Source organism: Dreissena polymorpha, chromosome 15 (assembly GCF_020536995.1).
Source record: "Dreissena polymorpha isolate Duluth1 chromosome 15, UMN_Dpol_1.0, whole genome shotgun sequence".
Lineage (NCBI taxonomy): Eukaryota > Metazoa > Mollusca > Bivalvia > Myida > Dreissenidae > Dreissena > Dreissena polymorpha.
In genome coordinates, this window is record NC_068369.1 from 25,342,387 (window position 1) to 25,359,970 (window position 17,584).

At 37.7% G+C, this 17,584-nt stretch overlaps 1 protein-coding gene across 2 annotated transcripts; it reads left to right on the forward strand.

Moving 5' to 3' along the window:
- Nucleotides 1–254: 254 nt before the first annotated feature.
- On the forward strand, nucleotides 255–12,544 carry LOC127860098 (uncharacterized). 2 transcript variants are annotated; one of them, XM_052397912.1, is made up of 11 exons: nucleotides 255–419; nucleotides 3,541–3,864; nucleotides 4,140–4,187; nucleotides 5,157–5,368; nucleotides 6,798–6,887; nucleotides 7,146–7,485; nucleotides 8,055–8,222; nucleotides 9,329–9,454; nucleotides 10,202–10,319; nucleotides 11,121–11,223; nucleotides 11,750–12,544. In XM_052397912.1, the coding sequence occupies exons 2-11, from the start codon at nucleotides 3,549–3,551 to the stop codon at nucleotides 11,906–11,908; spliced, it is 1,680 nt and encodes a 559-aa protein (XP_052253872.1). In that variant the 5' UTR covers nucleotides 255–419; nucleotides 3,541–3,548; the 3' UTR covers nucleotides 11,909–12,544. The 2 variants fall into 2 exon arrangements, with proteins under 2 accessions (XP_052253872.1, XP_052253871.1); XM_052397911.1 differs by lacking the exon at nucleotides 255–419 and adding an exon at nucleotides 1,667–1,691.
- Nucleotides 12,545–17,584: the final 5,040 nt, after the last annotated feature.

A 17,584-nucleotide genomic window follows, 5' to 3' on the forward strand; every position in this document is an offset into this window, starting at 1 on the left:
CGTATTGGTTTTCAGAAAAAGCCGAAATGCAATAAGCAAGCCGCCCGGTTGTAAAGCATGGAGCTATCTGCAAAAAGACTGGTGTTTTAAAATATAATACATTCGCAAATCTGCATTGATTTTAGTTCATCGATTTCTCTCCATAGGCTATACAAAAAATATTCCACGGGCGCTTTAAAATGCTTCGTTCACTGGAAAACATTCAAAACCTGTTTAAAACTTCTGTAACGCCCCATATCTTGGGTGTTTGAACATGAGTACTAATTTATCATGTCTGGGGCAATAGCGGGTATATGCAATCAGAGTTCATAATCGGAAAGTGTGCCTATATAAGCCCGCAACCTGCAATACCTCAGCGGAACATAGGGACCGGGTGACACAGGACGCGTCTGGGCAACTCTCGTCGATAACTTTTTAAGGTATTTATGGATTAATTATGGGTTAATATGTAATTATATTGTTGTATTACATTATTATCTGATAAATTTGAGCGTTATTTTTTCTCTGTGATTTATACTGGTAAGAGTTATGAATGTTAATTAATGAATTAACAGTTTTGTGGGATATTATATCTTATATAACAAATATTTCGGTAATGTCTATATATAACAAATATTTCGGTAATGTCTACGGATTCCGTCTGCATTTCACTCATGTGAGGTGTACATTCTGGATGAATGATAATATATATATATATTTTATATTTACAACAATTTCATTATAGATCCAGTTAATATGTTTGTATGATGTTAAATAATATCGTAAATATATAACTTCTGCTGATTGGGTATGCCTTGAGATCATATACTCTTTTGTAATCGCATATAATATGTAAAAATAACTACAGCATATATGTGCTGTACACATAAAGAATTTTTATTTTTCCGGTGAAATAATTGACCATGTATTCTTTGCTATATTTCCTTTACATATAAAGATAAACGTTAACTGCTTAAAAACCAAACGTTATTTCCGGCTTATCACAATACTTTAAAGGCACGTACCCTTTCGAATTATGCGTTTGTGCTTGTTCTTAGAGCTTAATAATGTTTTTAAAAATTTCGATAGCCGCAAAACCGCAATAATAATTGAAAGATAACCAATATTTTCACGTGAATACGCACGTCACATTTACGTCGCTTATTTACAAGCGAATGTTGTTGTTGCGAGTCCGCTGTACGCACTTGTTTGTTGCTTATTGGTATCACTCAGTGTATGAACTGTACTTTAGTCATGCCATGACAAGCGCACGGAATGGCCCCAACATCTTATTGTCTTTGATGGATTTTTAAGTTAAATAAAAATAAGCAAATACCCTGAACATCTTTTCAATATAAATTAAATTAAGTGAAAAATGTGCACTTTTTTGGATTACTTCATTCTCATACGGTAGATACATGCGTCAGTTTTAAAGACCCTTTTTAAGATACATTTAAAGCCTGTCTGCATTTGTTTCTAAGGGGCAGATAACGAACACTTGATTATCGACACAATGCCTTCCTTTAGAGTTGACCTATCTCTAGTACACTATAAAATACTAGACGTCTTATACTTCGCTACGTAATCAGTTCGCTTAGTGCAAAGATTGAGTCTTTAACATCACGTGATTAGCAAGTACTTTCTCTCGAGTTCATTATAAATTTGAGCTTCTAACGGCCCAAATCATATTTAAAAATATTTTATGACGAAAGGTAAGCTCTCTTTTTCACATTCGTAATGTAAAAAAAAAGTTTGAAAACCGGACTTATTCCATTTGCTTAAAGTGTCGTCAGATTCCCCTTGCCGTCCGCACAGGCTAATGAGGTTTTACGAAAATTCAGTCTAGTGGGATAGTGTTGTCCATTATTAGCCTGTTCAAAATGCAAAAGTTATTGTGGAACGACACTTTACGCACATGTAGTAGACTTTTTTCCCCAGAAACTACGCACAACCAGGGTCGTCTTACGAAAAGTGTGTTATTGGTATAGTGAACTTTACCCCTTTCAGTGCGGGAACCGAATTTTGAAGGCCTTTGCAAACAGTTTGGATCCAGATGAGACGCCACAGAACGTGGCGTCTCATCTGGATCCAAACTGTTTTCTATTCTGATAGTATTCTTTGAAAAAAATCGAAGAAAATGCTAATTTTAGAAATTTAGCAGACGACATTTTAGCATAAGACAAATTTCCCAGCATGCAAAGGGTTAAGTTGATTCATCTTGGCCTATCCAGGAAAAAGTCATTTTGAATTGATATAATACTTCTAACAAATGTAACACATACAGTCACATGTTCTTTCTGTTGGGTTTTAGCTAAGCAAATTAAGGTTCTTACTTAAATAGTTGATTTAGCTCTTGATACGAAAGACGTGCGCTGACACATTTACGGAAACATTTTAGGACATTTTTTTTTCATTTTTGCACCCGTGGCTAGGTCGAATACACCTCTTGCACTCGCATTTTCGCATGTGCAAACGCTGCAGAAATACTGAATGGAATTGTTTATGTGTCAAGAGCACTTCAGGAACGCTCTGACCTAAATTTTGCGGCGTTCTCGTTACAACTGTCTTCAGAAGCCTTTGATCCTGACCGAGCTAAGATAGACAAGAGAAGGTTATCAGTTTGTGACAAACTGTTATACAAACTCAAACGTGGCATACCTCCGTAGTTTGGAAACTGGTTCAGCGCTCAGGAAGCCAGACGACCCGCTCTGGTTTGCTGTTGACTATTAATATTGTACGAGACAAACTATCAATTCTAATTTTTTTTATTCGCTCTCTAAAAACGAGGTTTAATGCAAGTGCGTAAAGAATTAATGTTCGTAAAATGTCGCAGTCCACACAGGTTAATCAGAGACGACACTTTTATTGTATTTTTCGTTTAAAAGAAGTCTCTTCTTAGAAATAAAATCAGTTTTAGCGGAAAACGCCGTCACGAATTGGCCTGTGTTGATTGCACAGGCTAATCTGCTGATTTCACAGGCAAATCAAGCACATGCATTAAGCCCGTTTTCCCAGAAATAGTTTGAATTTCATCTACACGAGCTAATTTCACATGCAAATTTATAGGCAAGGCTTTGAATGGCCTTCTTAAAGCATGACATGTTATTCTCCGTTCAGATCCTGTTGACATATCTAGCTGTCAGAGAAATGTATATGATAGTACAGCGTTCTTTTCATCATTCAATTTGTGCAGTTTATTTTCACATTTATTATCAAAAACATAACTATACACTAAATATTTTATTTTTATTAAAATGCACGTTACTTCGTTTTTAAATGGACAATTGGCTATTCAAAATTCGCTTAGGCAATATGAATTTTTAAATTTCTTTATTATTAACAACCGTTTTAAATACATTACACAAACAACTCTATATGAAAATCGCTTACATGGTATTTTACTATTTTTCATGTAAAGTCTCTTCTTAGCGAAAATCCTGTTTAGGCGGAAAGATAAGCTGTGCTGACTACACAGGTTTATCTCGGACGACACTTTCAGGACATGCAGAAAGTCCCGTGTTTATTTTAAGAAAGAGGCTTATATGATTATTTTCTTTCCAGTGCTCAACATGTGGAACAAACTCCTTTGCGCATGCGTATGCATCGCGCTCGCACGTGCTGCCGTGGTACCGGAAGCGCTCCACTACATCGGCGTTGGCTACAACATTGTGCGAGGCAATCCCGATGGTAACTTCTGGCACACCGGCGGCGACGACCCCGGTCTGTTGAGCACACGAAAAATCCTGAACCTCTCAAGCGCGGTGGATGTGCCCGCGGAAATTGTCTACGAGCATCACGACCAATGTCGAGAGGCCCACGAATTTGTGGTGTTCCACGACACTCAGTCGTACCAGAACAAGCTTAAAGAGCGAGTCACATCGTCAGGTACTGACTTGATACAAACATCATGATCCAGCAAACTAAACTCTGCATGCATTCAACGTAAATCAATTTATTGTCTATTTGGTCCTGAATCTTTAAATCATGAATCAAGAACATAGTGCATAAACCAGAACCACCCGCCACTAAAAGCTGTAGGCACAGCGAGTTCCGTACATTTCTTTTTTTGGTGTTGAAACTTCGGATTGTCGGTTTATCAAAAGTTGAAACAAAAACAGCACAATCTTATCTGGTTGCTAATTATGATATTTAATTTCCAGGTACCAACAACGACGCTCTGGCAGCCGTAGCATTCACACTCAGTGCTGGTATGAAACCTCTTTTTTAATATATAAATGTTTACTTTCCTTTTGTGTCAGGTTCATGGAAAATTGTTGCAATTAACATTTAGTTATTCAAGTTTCAAGAATCAAAGTTAACAATCAACACTTCAACTTGGCAGCAATAATACAAACTTGAAAAAAAACTTGCGCATGAAACACACGCAAATACCTGATGAACGAGGGTAACCGATCCATAATTCATCTTTTTAAATAAGAGTTTTTGCCCTTTGTTGTTGAATGATGGAACTTTTCAGGGCTATATCGCATATGAAATACACGATTTCAACATAAAACTGCATGGGTTTGTAGAAATCAATGGTATAAGTGCCATGCACATGAACCATTACCCTACACTTTCTTAAATAAGTGTTACCGCCCTTTGTTGTTGTTTTTTGTATGATTGTGTACATTTTCAGTGCTACATCTTGGATACGCTACACGATTTCAACTCCATGGGTTTATAGATATTAATTAGGAGAATTGCAATTCATAAAAACAAATGCCTTATACTTTATTTTTATTTTAAGGATTATACTGTATATAAAGGGATTCGCATCCATCCACAAACTAAATTTATTTTGAGGGGTAAATCAATTCAACGACTTTGCTTGTTAAAGCTGGGGTCACCGCCTTCAAAATAGTCAATGTAATATATTTGAGTTTAAACCCGTTAAAAGGCACGCCAAACCTTATTGAGCCTCGATTTTGTGAAAACCAGATTTAAGGCATGTGTGTCAAGTGTCGTCCCAAATTAGCCTGTGCAGTCCGCATAGGCTAATCATGGACGCCACTTTCCGCCTAGACTGAATTTTGCTTTAGAAGAAACTTCCTTTTAACAGAAATTCCATAAAAGCGGAAACTTTCTTACCTGATTAACCTGTGCGGACTTGGATGACATTTTTCGCACACGCAGTAAGCCCAGTTTTCACAGAGCGCGACTCCATTACTTTCTAGGCTACAAGGCCATCGAACAGCAGACGAAGCGTGACTACTACGTGTTCATGGATGAGCAGACAACGTGCACATCCGGTCAGGCTCGCTACAAGTTGGCGCTTTCCCAAGGCAACCATTACGGACTTACCGACGAGTTCGCCGCGGCCGTTTGCAGACTGCCTCTCTCTTATAACTCCACCATTTACAAGCAATTTTTGGAGACATGGGGAACAGTACGTTTACATCAACTGATCATTAACGAAATAGATAAAAGTCTTGCTAACGATGTATATTGGTATACCTTATGAAGTAAATTAGTTACGTGTTCGTTTTTATTTAATAATACAATAGTATAAATACATCCCGTCCCAGCTCAAAATGTCTCTATTTTTCAATCCTCCAAGGCATAATGGATATACAGTCGACTCTCGTTATCTCGACATCGGATAGCTCGATATTCTCGATATGTCGAAGTTAGCTCAATGTCCCAACTTTTTTCCTTCTTTATCTATAATAATAAACATCGCATATCTCGATTTTCGTTATGTCGAATAATTCGATATCTCGATATAAAAATCTGTCCCGAGTCCCGATTTTACATGTATTTATTGTGGTTTATCTCGAAGTGCGAAAACCTGTCCCAGTGTCGTCAAAGGTGAGAAATGTTTTCTTGGATACTTCACCGTCCCGCTTCGCCCGGCTGCTCCCGATACTGTGCGGTAGATAATTGATTCGTTAATTGCATCAATGACCACACGTGTGTAATGTCGTTAGCCATTACCACTTGAGTAAGGCCTGTCACTTTAACTGCAATTAATACACAGCCTGCAGAAAAGCCAAAAGACTAATTGATTTTACAAACAACATTCCAGAATGCATTGAGTTATATTTTTGCGTATATAAACCGTTGCAAATTTGGATTTTAATGAACGCCAATGTCGATGTCCTGCTCTGTTATTGCATGGCAATTGGTCGGAATGCTAATAAAAATAATACATATAAGACTCAGAATGGCTTTTCTTTTTTATTTTATCCTGTACTAATAATCGATTGAACTTTGCATTTCAAATTACAAAATGTACATGTACAGTTCAGTATTCCGGAACGTAATTTACGCATGTTCAGATGGAAAACCCTCGTCTTGATTGGACGTCAATTGCATCATAACTTTTAATAGCAACATTACCGGATGTTTACTCTACAGCTTAGAAAAATGATAACCGCATGTGTTCATGCAATTCTGTAACACTTAAAACGTCATTTTAAGCATTTAAATTAAATAGCAAATTTAATGGTGCCTCGTAAAAACGCGTATATATCAGGTAATAGATAGGGTAGTTATGCCACACGATGACGGCTTTAGTAATACCACTTAGCAGGTATTTAGATGTTAAAAACAAGGTATTTTTTTGTCTATTTTTTTTTCTTTGAAAACACCTAATCGGATATCTCGAACTCTCGTTATCTCGATATTTTTTCTTGTTCCCGCCGACTTCGAGATAACGAGAGTCGACTGTACATTTAATCCAAAAACAGAAAACATATTGATGTAATAATATTTCGAAGTATTTTTTCTCTAGTTTGTTTTTAATGTATACATTGCATACTTACTTTGGTCTATTGTAAACTATTCTGATCTATTGTATATTATGTTGCTTTCAGCATGTGACAGACGCAGTAGAGACTGGGAACGTAGTTATCAAGCGGTATAGTTGCCCATCGAAAGAATACGTGGAGCACGTGATGAGTGTGGTAGGGACGACTTAAAAAATATTATTGTAATGTACACGCGCATATTGTTTCACCACTGGTGTTGTTATATTTCATATTACTGTATTTACAGTTGGATATTATATTACCCGCTAAATTTATCTGCGAACGAATGTTTTGCTTATTGTGGTGAATTATACTTATATATGCTATTAGTGTTGTTCTTGTAACATGCATTTTTTTACACTTGAAATCAAATGTGGCCATACCATGAAATGAACCAATACGTTCTTATTTCAGTCCCCCCGCGATGTCTCTCTTGGTGGCGTATTTATGAACCACGCCTCCTCCTTGGTGGTGGACATGGGCGCCTTCCGGTTCCGGTCTCACTACCGTGACGTGTTCTGCAACCTCACGGAAACCATAACCCTGGGAAGCGCAGCCAACCCTGAGCCCATCGGCTACGACATGACAATTATCTCGGATATGCTGGATTCCTCCCACTGGCAGAACGTGGCCGACTACGAGAAGCGAGGCCTCTGTCCGCACAGCATTGAGGCGGCCTTGACCTACATGAGGAAGAACCTCGAACAAGCCATCACGGAGTATCCCGGGCTCGCAGGAGCGGTTCCACCAGCCTGTAAGTAATATCTAGGCTCGCTGTGCGTCCCAGAGTAGCATGTGCACTCCGCACAGGCTACTCAGGGTCAACATTAAAAGCTTGTAATGAATTTTGAATTTAAAGGAACTTGTATCTTAAATCAGTTCAGGCGGAGAGTGTCATCCCTGGTTACCTGTGTGGACAGCACAGGTCAATATGGGATGACGCACACGCATATTACCCCAGTTTTTCTTTCAACAACGAGCTTTGCTCTGTTTATTGGAACCTAGTATTGGATTGAGTCTTACTGTTTCTTCAAATTGGCACGCGGTGATTTTGGAATTGCCATTCTTAAATTTGGTCATGGGGAGAAAATAAAATAGCATGTTTTGTCGTTTTTAAATATTGGCATCACAGTCCTTAAAGTTATTTTCAAATGTTGTCTTTATTTTCTGACGTTTTCTGAGTGTATCTTATGTGGCATTTTGTTCTTCTTTAATTATTATTATTGTTGCACATCCCGCATTACGAACCTGTTATATTATATTCTTAACTACATTTAAAGAACAGAATTAATCAATATAAGTTTCTGTTCTTTCTCTTTACAGCCTCACCCCTGGCTATCCCCGTGACCTGGCCCAAGGGTACGTACTCCCTGGCCAAGCCGAAGTCGGGCTGCCCCGCGGGAGATTTCACGTGGTACGAGGGATGGAGGCTGCAGGACACCGAGACACAGTCGCCCGACAACGCCTGGTCCCTTAACAACAACATTGCCGGTACGTAACGCCTGGTCCCTTAACAACAACATTGCCGGTACGTAACGCCTGGTCCCTTAACAACAACATTGCCGGTACGTAACGTCTGGTCCCTTAACAACAACATTTCTGGTACGCCGGGTATAAGAGTTGCGTTCTGGAAAAACGTGGCTAAGTACATGTGCTTAAAGTGTCGCCCCAGATTAGCCTGTGTAGGATGCACAGCCTTATCTCGGACGACGCTTTGTACGCATGTATTTAGCCACGTTTTTCCAGAACGCGACTCAGATTATAGCACTTTTGAATTTTTAAAGAATATTGATGTGATAATAATGCATTCAGTTTACTTTTGACACATTATTATGTCATAATTAGTAACAGGTTTTCCTTTGTAATATTGTCTGTACTGTAACACATATAATTGACAAAAAAAGAAGAGGACGCCAATTAATCTTTTAATAGGTCTGCTGGTTTCCATAGAACAACTCGTATCGAATCAACAAACGTTTTTCTTTGATCTCCTGCCAAATTCTAATTGACCCCATTGTCACGAAGAAATATGTGTCATATTTAATGTATGAATAATGAACATCGAGAAATAATAACAGGACAAATTTGTTGTAAATGCCCACTAGTTATCAATTGCGTATTTAATACAACTTTAATACATGCAACAACACAAATACCAAAGATGAGGTCAATGTAACGCATTGGGGCTTTAAAGCGGTTCTAAGATATGAAAGACATAAAACTTAGTCCAAAATCAATCAAATAATTCATAACTGTAAACAAAGTTAAATATCTGCTGCCGCAGCAGACGAAACACCTTATGAAAGCATTACTGTTATAAATGGCAAGGAACCAATGGTCGAATAGTGTGACACAGCATAGAAGAACGTGACACATCACTCAAATACCCAAACAAAGAGAGACATACAACTTAAGTAACCGCCTTGGAAAAACAGGGCTGAATGCATGTGCGTAAAGTGTCGTCCCATATTAGCCCGTGCAGTCCGAACAGAATAATCAGGGGCGCCATTTATCGCTTTTATTTTCCAGAAGCCTTTGAATGGTCGATTCAAAGCATGTGTGGGCTTACAATTATGATCATCTCATCTGTATTGCAGGAAAACTGGAGGTGTCTCAGCTGCAGCTCGAGTATTGCACGAAGGGAGAGAGCGAGCCAACCGACTTTGACAGGCACTGGCCCAAGGGAGACTACTGTATTTTCAAGTACGGAGAATGCCCCGAAGGTACGTCAAACTGACAGTTAATGAGCGCCGTTCTGGAAAAACTGGGTTTAATGCATGTGCGTTAAGTGACGTCACAGATCAGCATGTGCAGTCCACATAGGATTGGACAACTCCTGTGCGGACTTCACAGGCTAATCTGGGGCGATATCTAAAACTGATGCATTAACATCAGCTTATACAGAACGAGGCTTAATTACAACAAAAACATTTATATTTATAACATGTTACGGCAATACTATTAAGAATCACAAGGGTAGTGAGTAAGTTCTTAAATCATTCGTTTTTTCACTATTGTGTTTTTTTATCTTTCTAATTGTTTTTATTTAAACAATTATCTAACAAAAAAAAGTAAAAGTAAACGGCAGTTCAAAATAACCATTGCAGAACCGCATATTTCTAAAGATGTTTGCAATGGTCATTAGATGCATGGAATGCTAGTGTTAATCTCGCAAATGTAAAATGTAACACAAACATAATGAGCCTCGCACTGTAAAAACGGGGTAAAATTCATGTGCGTTAAGTGTTGCCCCAGATTGCAGAGTCTAATAAGGGACGACACTTTCCGCCTAAACTGGATTTTTGTTAAGAAGAGACTTCCTTAAAACAACAAAATACCATTCGAGCGGAAAATGTCGCCCCTGATTATCATGTTCGGACCGCACAGGCTAATCTGGGACGAGACTTTACGCACACGCATTAAGCCTCGTTTTCCCCTTAGCGCGACTCACGTACTACCTTTCCACGCAGGTTTCGCGGAGGGATACGTGAAGTGGGACGATGAGGACAGTCTGAACAGGAACGACTGGCAAGGAGTACTTCCGGACGGCTCGTACGATCAGGACACGCTCCAAAAATTCTGCTGCAGGTTGGTTTGACATGTGCTGGTACTTAAACCGTCGTATAATGTTCATAAATCGATGTTTATATCAGGACATGTTAAAGAAATGCTGCTGCAGGTTCGTTTGTCACTGGCTTTAACAGGCTGATACTTAAACCATCAAATACGGTTCATACAGTTAAATCGCTATGGTTGAACCGCTTGTGCACGATTTTGTTGGAAAGTTATTGTTCGTTATGTTTTATAGGTACATAACGACAACGGGTATTGGATTAACATGTGTGATTAATTAGGGCAATTAAAGAAAGATTATACGGAGATAATTATCATTTACATCCGCTAGTCTTTTATATTAGGCATGTGTCCAATCGCATATACTCTACAGGGCAGTACATACATCAAGACATAGCGACATGCATAATTATAAGGCACATATTTGAAAGGTCAAAACAAAAACAAAAATGGTTTAACCGGTTGGATGGCGCACACAAGTACTTAGCAGTTGATAGGGAAGTGACATACTGTAAAGCATAGTACTCAATAAACACACATATAACAAACTGATAAATTATAGGGTCATCACCGTGGATCGGTCAATTCAAAACATTAGGGGCTTTAACAATTTGAATAGCGATGTCAATTGTTTGTTCCGAATGCTGTTTTTTTTTTATCTTCCTCACAAGTTCGCCAATATAGTACTGCATTACGAATAACATACAACGGCTTTCAACTTAATCCATTTATATAATTTGATCATGTTGTCGTCGAAGACCCTGTGAATGGGATAAAAGTTCTTGATGCTTGAAAGATTGTTCTTTTTTGATGCAGATCTGACGGCATGCCCACTGAAGCCATTATCCTTCCCACGGACAAGCCTTTCTACTTGTTCCAGTACAAACGTGACGTGTGCCAGAAAGTCGCCAACATGCATGTACGTAGCTCATCCATTCACATAAATCATTATAAGCGATGTTCAGCGTTCCACGCTTAAACAAATGAACAAAGAGCCTCGCTCTGGAAAAACGGGGCTTTATTCATGTCCGTAAAGTGTCTTCCCAGCTTAGCCTGTGCAGCCCGCACAGGCGAACCTGAGACGACATTTACCGCCAATATAAATAAGAGACTTCCTTTAGGCGAAACCATACATTAAAAGCGGATAATGTCGCCTCTGATTAGCCTGTGCGGACTGCACAAGCTTATCTGGGACGACACTAACGCATTATGAACCGTTTTCCCCGAGCGAGGCTCAATATTGAAAAAGTTATATACTTAAATAGAAAAAAATATTATAGTTGAACTAAAAGTAAAAATATCACATCCATTACATACTCTATATCTATTTACAAGAGGGTAACCATCTTAACTTTGTAATGTTCATTGTGAACAAGGCATTCGCCTCAGCAACAAATCACAATACCATGTAGTTTCGTCTCACTTATCAGTGCAATCCGTTGCAGGTGGTCGAGGAGTGGCTGCGCTGGGACGACGAGGATTTCAAGACGCCCAGCAACTCCGAGATCGGTTCCGTACATCCGGGCATGGAGTTCTGGAACGAGCCCACGGGTGCCAGCGGCAGCGAGATCTACTACTGTTATTACTCTCCACAAACTAAATAAATGTCCTCTCTATCTCTGATTTGTACCTAGGATCAAATTGTGTTATGTGTGGATCGTCATCGTTTATTTTAAATTTACATATTTTACATTTGCTAAAAACAAGTCGGCCTGGAGCGTTATCATTAAAGCGCAATGCGTGTGCGTAAAGTGTCGTCCCAGATCAGCCTATGCAGTCTGCACACGCCAATCTGGGACGACACTTTCCGTGCTAATATACGTTTTGTTTAAAGGAAGTTTCTTCTGAACGAATATCCAGTTTAGGAATAGAGTGTCATCCCTGTAAGAATGTGCGGACTTCACAATCTAATATGGAGGGATACTTAACGCACAATTTACCGCTTCCCTCGGATATATAGCTTATGTCTAGGTAGATGTAACAGGCATAGAACTGAACTGTAATAACTCCCAATCTTCTGACCTTATTTGAGTAATACATTCGTCGCCAAGTGTATTTTAGAATATTCGTGTAACTTAGAAACGATGTTATGAATATCCCATATCATTTACTGTTATCTTTGTTTGTCCAATATTTATAGCAACCATACCGATAGAATGTTCCTTAGATAAGTTTGAAATATTTCATGTCACATGTCATGTAAAATTGTGTTGCTGAAATAAATTCTTCACCACACAAAACAGTGTTGATTTATTACAAGATCTGACAGCACTTCTGTGCATGTTTCTCAAGTTTTCGCAGTCCGCACAGGCTTATCAGGGACGCAACTTTACACTTTTTCTGCTGACAGATAGTCTCTTCTTAACGAAACTCCAGTTTATGCCGTAAGTGTCGTCCCTGATATTATGAAGCCTAGCTTAACCAGAGCGCGGCCTCATTTTTTTAGCGGGTAACAATAAAACGCTGTATCGCGAAAAGTTTTACAATCGATTATAGAAGAACTTGAATTTTTAGAAACTCTATCAGACAAGAAATTCGTTTTTTTTCCACTACTTAAAAAAACCCAACATTAAACATAAAATAATTAAAGCTGGTTTAACGGATTGAAACAGTCAATGCAAAGCTTTGGGTTTTAAACCTCTTTGAAGGCAAACCGAGCGTCAGCCACACTTAGAGCAGAATAGACCAAACAAACGCTCGCTTTAAACGATCTCAATCAAATGAACACATTCCGACAGAAAACGAAAGACATATTTGCAAAAACGTTAAGCGTAAATCTGCTACTAACAGTTACAAACAACATATAAATTACTTACTTTCGAAGCTTTCGGTAATTGAATAAAATGATTGACGGATAGGTTTAAGTCATTAGTGTACGAAGAAATAAGCTCCATCTATGAACGATTTTAAACTATCAAAGTTGCGATACATCTACAGAAAATTTTGTAAAATAAAGTAGGTGTAAGAAAGATCTTCAATATTTTTCATTCACATAACACAGGCTCTAACTGTAAAATATTGTTATTTTATAAGAATCATGACTTATATACAATATGATTTACTGCGATCTATACTTATAATTATACTTAATGATTGCAATCTGACTGTGCATCCCGCCAATAGCATTTAAATAATTTACCGGGGTATCTATTGAAATCACCCAATCGAATGGCTAATTTGTGAATTACTATATACTGAATGTGTAAGCACAATAGACATTATATACGTGCAAAAATCGGACTTAATGCATGCGCCTAAAGTATTGGCTCAGATTAGATTCTGGGCATTTTAATCATAGCGACAATTACCGCCTAGATTGTTATATCGAGACTGTCGCCACAAATGAGCATGTGCAGACTTCTCAGGCGAATCATGGACGATACTTTAAGCACATGTTTTGAGTTCGGTCTAAGTTTAGTTTCAAAGTTTCAAAGTTTATTGGCAATCGGCAATAAAAACATGCCTTTAGCCATTAACAACATAATTATGGCAAAGACAAAAAGAACGGTTAAGTAATATCATCACACACAACAAAGTACACATATAAATATTCAAGCATAATATACATGCATATATAAAATGTATTTATGTAACGAAACGTTGATATACTTTGGATTAAGGAACAGATAGTTCAGTAAGGGTTTTATTTCTATATAACATAGCTTCTTTTAGGTATTTACAAATTCCTAATATTTTATTTATTTTTTCAATGTCATAGTTGTTTGGAATAAATTTAAGGTAGGCCAAGAGATATGCCCAATAAATTCCAATCTTAAGTGTCTATAATTGTCACAACAAAGTAGGAAGTGATACGCAGATTCAGCAACGTTCATATTGCAGCATCGAAAAAGTCTCTGATCACGATCAATACCTTGGAATCTGCCCACTTCAATTTCTAGATGGTGCGATGATAGTCTAAAACGGGCAAATTGTTTCAGCAGGTCATTTTTTTTGTATTTTTAATAAGTACTTTTCACAGACAAATTCAGATTTGAATAAGCAATACTGCTGTAATTTAGACATTGATTGAATAGTTCCCTTCCATTCTTGAACAAAAATATCTCTAAGTTTATTTTTCAAGCTTGGAAAGTAGTTAATTTCATAATTAAAATTATGCCGAATATTATTAAAATCTAAATGGTCAATCAAGGTATTGATTCTGTTAGCCCAGCAGCCACTGCTACCAGTGTTACACAGATCGGAGTATATGTTACAGATAGGAAAATTTCTATTTTTCATAATTTTTAACCAAACGCGTATCGCCCTTTCTTTACATAAAATAGAGAGGGGGAAGCGACCAAATTCACCAAGGACAGCATAGTTTGGAGTCTGCTGTTTGACGCCGAGGAGGTTTTTCAAAAATCGCACATGTAATTTATCAACATCTTTTATGTTATAGACACCCCAGATTTCGGAGCCATACAGGAGAATTGGAACGACCATGGCGTCAATTAATGAAAGCTTGGTTTTAATGTCTAATTGCACTTTATCAAAAATAGATAATAAACTTCAATAGGCTTTAAGAGCCTGGTCCTGTAACATTTTAACAGCGTTTTTCATGTTTCCTGTATAGGTAAAATTTATGCCCAAGTAAGTAAAATCATCAACAGTTTCGATGCTTTCTCCATTAATACTTAAGTTTATTTCAGAATTTACAACTGTTTTACGTTTTTCAAAACACAGATTTTTGTTTTATTGACATTTATTTTCAAGCCCCATTTTACTGAATACGAATATATAGCAGCTAGTTGGGCTTGAAAACTAAGCTCATTTGTCGTGAACAATACAATGTCGTCAGCAAACACAATCATGTACATAGAGAGAAGTTCTACATCTTTTCCAGTTAAATCATCCAAATTGATGATTTTAAAAACGTCATTAATAAATAAGATAAATAATATCGGCGAGAGTGGCTCCCCTTGTTCAAGCCCATTGTTACTTCAAAGAAATCTGAGTAAGAAGTATTAGCATTATTTGCCTTTGAAAAGTTAGGCAGCTTGAAACACGACTGAACATTTTTATAAATACATTGTAACATATTAATCATTTTGCAGCTGATACCGGCTTTAACAAGTTTAACCCATAATGCCTCATGGTTAACGGTATCGAATGCACGTTGATAATCAATGAACGCACGCCAAAGTTTTTCCTTTGAGTTAAGTACTTTTTGAATAATTGCATGCAGAAGAAAGATTGCATCAGTCGTCGAATGGTTATCTCTAAAACCAAATTGGCAACTTTCAAAAACGTTTTCATTCTCACACCATATTTGTTAATGCGATTTCGTAATACAAGGGAACAAATCTTTGCAGTAATATTAATAAGAGTTATCCCTCTATAGTTAGCTGGATTTGATTTGTCGCCCTTTTTATGAATAGGGACGATTACACCTTTTGTCCATGATATGGGATAAGATCCAACATCGAAGTAATTAAATATTTTACACAGATATGGCGATATAATCTCATTTGCATCGATAAACAATCCGCTACATTGTTATCAAAATCACAGGACTTAAAACGATGCATGTACTTAATAGACTTAGTAATTTCTTCTATTGTCAATGGGCAGTCGAGCTGTTCAATATAAACAGGATTAACTCTATCCAAGTCATGTTCATCGGGCGTGAAATTGCCCTCACGGGTATTCGAAATGTTAACAAAGTGATTAAGCATTTCATGTTTTTAGTATGTTATTGTGAATGTAGAATTTCACAGTTAATTTTTGCGAACACCACTAATTAACCCGAACAACTTGGTCACATCAGCATGATAGAGTTGTCTCCCTCTTCCTTACTTAGCGAAATTGAAACTGCTATTCGTTAAAGGGGCCGTTTAACAGATTTCAAGTGTTGGTAAATTGACAAAATTAAATTATGATATTTATGAGGAAATAGTAATAATGACCTTAACCATGCTCTTAAATATCTATTATATGCATCTTTTGACGATTTGAAAACCTGAAATTATAAAGCGTCGTGCGACGCGAAACGATTGAATAATTTGGTTGTGCTGTTGTTATATTTTGGGAAACTACGAGGATTGATTATATAGGTACAAAATACAACCGCTCTAAGCATGAGCATGGATGGTCGAGTGGTCTGGACGGGATACTTTTTACTCCAGGACTCTAGGGGTCAGTGGTTCGAGCCCTGTTGGGGGTTACTTTTTTCTTTTTTTTATAAATTGTATTCTTGTTTGTTTACTGGAGATTTTTTAGGTCAAATGTAATCAATATAAAGCATTTAATGACAGGTTTCAATACATGCCAAAATCTGTTAAACGGCCCCTTTAAGGTTTGATAACGGATAGGAACAAAGAATAAATTTAAAATTCGTATATTCGTTCTATTTATTCGAATATTCGATCTCAATCGATACAGAATGTCGTTCAACTACCGGTATATACTTTTACACTAGAAACATTCGAAGAAATTACAGATGTATTTACTATTTGATGGCCAAATTAACCTCACTTTTTTCAGGTTGCTCCACAGCCTATCAGGCAGAAATATAGGCTGTATTCGCCTATAAACGTGACATGGAGGAAAATGTTTCTGTCCGAAAAGCATCGATACAGTTCAATGTACCTATGCAGACCCTGAGGCATCGTGTCCTGGGAAAAGTCCATATTGACACTGTAGGTGCAGGACGTGTTCCTATTTTGTCATGTGAGGACTAATCCAGGCTGGTGGACCATCTCAAGTCCGTTGCCTCTCTTGGCTATGGATAAACACGTCAGGAAGTCGTTGACATTGCATCTGATTTTGCAGTACAGCTAAACAAACCAACTGTCACAAATCCATTTTCCATGATATGGTTTTATTCTTTTCTAAATAGGTGGCCAGAGGTACGCGTCATTAAACCAAGAGGACTTGAGCAGTGTAGGGCTCAATCTGCTTCTGCCACTGTTGTTCACAACTACTTTGCTGAACTAGATAAGATTCTGGATAAGTATGCTGTGCTGACTAGGTATTGTTATTTTCACGCCTCGGGCATCTTGAGAATTTAGACCGTCCGGTATACTCAATGTATTTTACGATGAAAAATGACCAAATTTACGGAGATACCCGTCCGGTTTCCGGTTTTCAGAGAGTTCGGTTTATTCAACATTTTTTAACAAAGAAATAGAAGGAGAAAATACGGGACTGGTCCGACCGTCCGGAATCGGGAGAGTTCCGGTATTCAGAGAGTCCGGTATTGGCAGAGTCTACTGTATACAATATAATAGAAATTCACCCTTATATAAAAACAAAATAAAAGAAAAAAACATGCATTACAT

What these genes read in the sequence shown, in the direction of transcription:
- LOC127860098 (XM_052397911.1), top strand. An exon ending in CCTTAACAACAACATTGCCG is followed by an intron (nt 8,223 to 9,328) that starts GTACGTAACGCC and finishes TCTGTATTGCAG; the next exon opens with GAAAACTGGAGGTGTCTCAG. An exon ending in GTACGGAGAATGCCCCGAAG is followed by an intron (nt 9,455 to 10,201) that starts GTACGTCAAACT and finishes CTTTCCACGCAG; the next exon opens with GTTTCGCGGAGGGATACGTG.